Here is a 6,000-nt window from a genome sequence, read left to right as displayed (position 1 = left end):
GCTAAGCTGATGAAGAATCTGGCTCATGAGGTAAACTCGGAGGATTATTTAAAACATGTTGCTCTCGCATACATCCTTGTGGCAGAGGCAAAGTACTGGGAATCATTTATGGTCCACCTTTGGTTTGGGCAATGATATATTGGACTGGAAGAGCAAAAGAAGTGGAAGACAAATAATTTACAGGTTAATACAGAATTACTGAAAATAATTCACACCTTTATTTATCAGACTTCCTTTGCTATGTTTCATTCTACAAGAACTAGGTCAGGAGCTGCCGAAAGCATTAGGATCCTGTTGAAACTATCTGTAGGAATTGGGGAGTTGTTCGTAGGTATTGTTTTATTTATTATTGTGTTTACAGTTGTGGTCACAGAAGGACCGGTTCGCTTTTCTTCATGCTCAGTAGTATCTGGAATGTAACACCACACATACAAACGCTTAGAAATGATCCAATCAACTTCTCTTTTTGTTTCTCCACCCACCCCTCCCCTCCAGAAGGTGTTGACTCATTGCTGTGCTCAGCTTCACAGCAACCAGACACCCTTCTGCTATCTTTCTTTTGTATTTGTTCTCAGAAAACCGTATTTATTGTCCCTCCCTAAGTGACATTTTACGTCTGAGTGGCTTGCTAAGCCTTTTCAGAGGAGATAAAGAATCAACCATGTAGTGTGGGACCGGAGTAACCTGTAGGCCAGGCCAGGTAGGCTTGGCAGGGTCCTGTCCCCGAAGGAGCAAACCAAGAAGCAGGTCTGTAAATCTCAGCTACTTATTAGATGAACTCTCAGCCATCAGTGTTCCCTCCAAGGTCACTACATCCTTCCTAAGGTGTGGTGCTCAGAACTGAACACAATGATGTGCCTCAATAATTCCGAGACTCGAAGTTAGCAGAACAAAAACAAGGCTTTTATTAACTTAGAAAGTAACACGTAAGAGAGAGAGATGTCTTCCTTCTGGAGACTGAGGCCAGACTGAAGCTAGCTTACAAACGGGGCCAGGTATGGGCGGAGCCCTACACACAGCACATTCCAGTATACAATACAGCACATTCCAGTACACAATACAATGAGGTCTGGGGGAAGGGAAATGACACTGAAACCGATCTCAGTCACAGGCAGTGGTGAATGGAATATTTCATCACATTCACCCCTTCTATAGATTTAGTCTGTTCGGGGGTTTGATAGTCCTCTGCGACCGACGTGGCTGTTGCAGTGCCGCGGGTGTCGGCTGGGTGTCCCCGGTAGCCTCCTGGGTCTCTGCCGGGGGTGCCGCCAGGGTTGTTGGAGGGGTAGTTGGTGGGGGTGCCGTTGGTCGGTGTTCTTCCGGGGCTGATGATAGAGTAGTGGGTGGGTAAGAGTTGCTGTGATCGTCGTTGCCGCTATTGCCGTGGTTGTTGTCGATGCCGGCTGGGGCGACGTCTTTTATGGACACGGTGTCCTCCCTTCCGTCGGCGTGCCGGACATATGCGTATTGGGGGTTGGCGTGGAGTAGGTGTACTGGCTCCACGAGAGGGTCCGTCTTGTGGCCCCTCACATGCCTTCGCACGAGTACCGGACCTGGGGTGGAGAGCCATGACGGCATGGATACGCCTGAGGTGGATTTCCGGGGAAAGACAAACATTCGTTCATGAGGCGTGGTATTAGTGGCCGTACACAATAGCGACCGTATCGAATGGAGCACATCCGAGAGGACTTCCTGCCAGCGGGAGATAGGGAGGCCCTTGGTCCTTAGAGCTAGAGTGACTGCTTTCCATACTGTCCCGTTCTCTCGCTCCACTTGGCCGTTACCCCGGGGGTTGTAGCTGGTGGTACGGCTCGTGGCGATCCCCTTGGACAGCATGTACTGGCGTAGCTCTTCACTCATGAAGGACGCCCCCCTATCCGTATGGATGTAGCTCGGCATACCGAACAGGCAGAACAGGCTGCTGAGGCATTTAATGACCGTGGCGCTGGTCATGTCTGGGCAGGGGAAGGCGAATGGGAACCGGGAGTATTCGTCCACAACGTTCAGGAAGTAAACATTGCGGTCGACGGACGGGAGGGGGCCCTTGAAATCTAAGCTGAGCCGCTCAAAGGGCCGTGTAGCTTTGATTAAGTGGGCTCTCTCTGGGCGGTAGAACCGAGGCTTGCACTCAGCGCAAGTGCGGTAGTTCCTGGTCAGGGACCGAACTTCCTCAATCGAGTAGGGTAAGTTACGGGACTTTATGAAGTGGAACAGCCGCGTGACCCCTGGGTGGCAGAGGTCGTTGTGGAGGGTCTGTAGCCGATCCCCGGTGGCGCTGGCACACATCCCTCGTGAGAGGGCGTCAGGGGATTCGTTAAGGGCCCCTGGCCGGTAAATGATGTCGTACTCGAAGGTGGAGAGCTCGATCCGCCACCTAAGAATCTTATCATTTTTAATCTTCCCCCTCTGTTTATTATTGAACATAAACGCTACCGACCGCTGGTCGGTAAGTAGGGTGAAGCGTTTGCCGGCTAGGTAGTGGCGCCAGTGGCGCACTGCCTCCACGATGGCTTGGGCCTCCTTTTCCACGGAGGAGTGTCTGATCTCGGGCCCTTGGAGGGTCCTCGAGAAGAAAGCTACGGGCCGCCCCGCCTGGTTGAGGGTGGCCACCAAGGCGAAGTCAGACGCATCACTTTCCACTTGAAATGGAGTGTTCCCGTCCACTGCCTGTAGCGTGGCCCGCTCAATATCCTGCCTAATGCTTTTGAAGGCGGCGTGGGCCTCAGCAGAGAGCGGGAAAGAGGATGCTTTCAAGAGGGGGCGGGCTTTGGCAGAGTAGTTGGGGACCCATTGGGAATAATAAGAAAATAACCCGAGGCACCTTTTCAGGGCTTTGGGAGTGTTGGGCAGGGGCAGCTCCCGTAGGGGGCGCAATCGGTCGGGGTCTGGCCCGATTTCCCCATTCTCCACCACGCTGCCTAGTATGCAGAGGCGCGTGGTGTTGTAAACGCACTTGTCCTCGTTGTAGGTGAGGTTGAGTTTTTGTGCGGTTTTCAGGAACCTCTCGAGGTTCGAGTCGTGATCCTGCTGGTTGTGACCGCAGATGGTGACATTGTCGAGGTAGGGGAAGGTTGCCTGCAAGTGGTGGTCATCGACCATGCGGTCCATCTCCCTCTGGAAGACCGAGACCCCATTCGTCACCCCAAAGGGGACTCTGAGGAATTGGTAGAGGCGTCCGTTCGCCTCGAAGGCGGTGTACGGGCGGTCCTCTGGTCTGATAGGGAGCTGGTGGTACGCTGACTTGAGGTCGATGGTGGAGAACACCCGGTATTGGGCGATTTGGTTCACCATTTCTGATATGCGGAGTAGCGGGTAGGCGTCTAGTAGGGTGTACCTGTTGATCGTTTGACTATAGTCGATCACCATCCGTTTCTTCTCGCTACCCCTTACCACTACCACTTGGGCGCGCCACGGGCTGTTGCTGCGTTCAATAATGCGCTCTTTCAGGAGCCTGTCTACCTCGGTCGCGATAAACCGCCTGTCCTCCCAGCTGTACCTCCTGCTTTTGGTCGCTATTGGCCGGCAGTTAGGGGTAAGGTTCGCGAATAGCGAAGGCGGCTTTACCTTCAGGGTAGCCAGACCGCACACTGTGAGGGGCGGCTGGGACCCACCGTACTTGAGCGTGATGCTTTGGTGGTTGCACTGGAAATCCAGGCCCAAGATCACGCTCGCACATAGGTTCTTCATGATTAATACTTTAAAATTATCATATACAGTTCCGTTAATGCACAATTGTACCGTGCAGTAACCCAGAATGGTCGATGTCTGGGTTTTATCAGCCATAGAGATGGTACCCTGAGTAGGGACCACCTTTAGGGAGAGTTGTTGTGCCAGTTCTGGGTGGATAAAGCTCTCCGTGCTTCCACTGTCAATTAAGCATTTAACCCGGCACCCGTTTACCTCGATGTCCACCATTGATCTGGATAGCGGGTGCGGCCTGGTCTGGTCCACTGTGACCGATGCCACTGTAGGGCCCTGATCGATACAAGATGGCGTCCATGCTGTCTGCTCACAAGATGGCGGACCCCACGAGGTCGGGCAAGATGGCGTCCAAGATAGCCGCTCCCACGGCGCACACGCGGCGGTAGCGGGTTTTCCGGTGGTTGGTTTTCCGGCGGGGTTCCCTCTGCACACCATCCCGAAGTGCCCCTTCTTACCGCACTTAAAGCAGGTGGTGCCTTTCGCCGGGCACAGGTTTCTGGTGTGCTTTGGCTGCCCGCAGAAGTAGCAGTTGGGTCCCTGACGCGTCGCGGCTGTCGTAGGGCTTCTGGGGGGAGAGCGGGGCCCAGCCGGTGTCGGGCTGTCGGGCGGGGAAGATGCCTTCCAAGATGGCGGCGCCCTCGGTGCACACGTGGCGGCGTGGACGGCGCGGGCTGAAGAGTAGGCGTCCGAGTTTCTCTGGGCCACATCCAGGGATCGCGCGGTGTCCGCAGCCTGTTTCAGGTCCAACCCCGTTTTTTCCAGCAGTCTTTGCCGGATGTAAGTGGAGCTGAGGCCTGTGATGAAGGCATCGCGAACAAGCTCGTCAGTGTACACTGCGGCTTTTACATCTCGGCACTTGCAGTCTTTGCCAAGCATTTTCAGGGTGCTTAGGAACTCCTCCACCGATTCCCCAGGTCGCTGTGCGCGGGTAGCGAGCAGGTGCCTAGCATACACCTCATTCGTAGGCTGCTGGTAATGCGCCTTTAAGATGTCGCAGGCGGCCAGGTACGTCTCGGCGTCTTGGATGAGGGGGTAAACCCGGTGGCTTACCCAATTCCGCAGAATTCCGAGTCTCATCCTCGCAGCGTCCGTAGCGTCTTTGACGGCTGCGGAATTGTCCAGGAAGAATTCCATACACTCAAACCAGTGTCCGAAGCGTGCTGATGCGTCCGGAGCATGTTGATCCAAATACAAACGTTCGGGTTTCAGGAGTTGATCCATAGTGTTGAAAAATAAGTTAATAAAATTGATGTGCCTCAATAATTCCGAGACTCGAAGTTAGCAGAACAAAAACAAGGCTTTTATTAACTTAGAAAGTAACACGTAAGAGAGAGAGATGTCTTCCTTCTGGAGACTGAGGCCAGATTGAAGCTAGCTTACAAACGGGGCCAGGTATGGGCGGAGCCCTACACACAGCACGTTCCAGTATACAATACAGCACATTCCAGTACACAATACAATGAGGTCTGGGGGAAGGGAAATGACACTGAAACCGATCTCAGTCACAGGCAGTGGTGAATGGAATATTTCATCACACACAATGCTCCAGGTGTGGTCTAACCAGGGCTTTGTATAGCTGTACCATGACCTCTAACCCCTTGTACCTGTCCATGAGATTTTAATGATTTATGTACATGGACCCCTCCGTCCCTTTGGACTTCCACTGCTTCCAGCTTTATACCATTTAAAAAGTACTCTGATCTATCCTTTTTAGGTCCAAAGTGGATGACCTCACAAATGAGATTCATCAACTCAAAAACATTTAAGGACTGTGCATATTCACACCTCTTCGTAAAAGTCAAGTTGTGCCTCCCTTTAATGGGTTGGCAGCCATTTTCTAGCCTCTCTTGCTGGAAGTGCATGTGTAGACAGCAGGTGAGAACACGGTCGGGATCACTGTGATACCCTCCGCAATCAACCAGCCTCCTCGCGCTATCTGTCAAGGCTCAGACAGGCAATATCTTGGCAGAGATGGAAAGGGGAGAAAATTGTTAGGGAAACTTGTTGGAAGGGTAACTTTTCTGTTCATTGAGCTGAGGACTAACAACACTGGGGTCAGAAATTGCTTTTTTGCTTGACAGCCCATGTCACCATCAAGCACGCCTAGGTCACGTATAGCACAAGATGAATAGAAAGTAAAGTTCCCTCTCCTTTACTCCTACAATATGCTTAACCCCTACCCAGAAGATTTCCCCCTAAATCATCAGTGTGAATTTTTTTGATTGGTTTCACCATCCATCCCTATGTCTCTAAAGATGGCTGCCAATCATAGAATCATATCTTACAGCACAGAGGGAG

General features: G+C 52.4%; 1 protein-coding gene across 1 annotated transcript in view; it reads right to left on the bottom strand.

Annotated features, from left to right (window-relative positions):
* Positions 1–245: 245 nt before the first annotated feature.
* The window catches only part of LOC147105181 (uncharacterized), a 78,863-nt gene continuing 73,108 nt past the window's right edge, over positions 246–6,000 (bottom strand). The window contains 1 exon segment of the mRNA XM_086011791.1: positions 246–489. Within this exon segment, the coding sequence (XP_085867917.1) occupies positions 246–489 (244 nt within the window).

This window comes from Somniosus microcephalus, chromosome 18 (assembly GCF_052327205.1).
Source record: "Somniosus microcephalus isolate GS21.2 chromosome 18, FLI_Smic_1.0, whole genome shotgun sequence".
In the NCBI taxonomy this organism is placed as follows: domain Eukaryota; kingdom Metazoa; phylum Chordata; class Chondrichthyes; order Squaliformes; family Somniosidae; genus Somniosus; species Somniosus microcephalus.
Note: the sequence above shows the minus strand (reverse complement) of the source record. Positions and strands in the feature narration are given on the sequence as shown.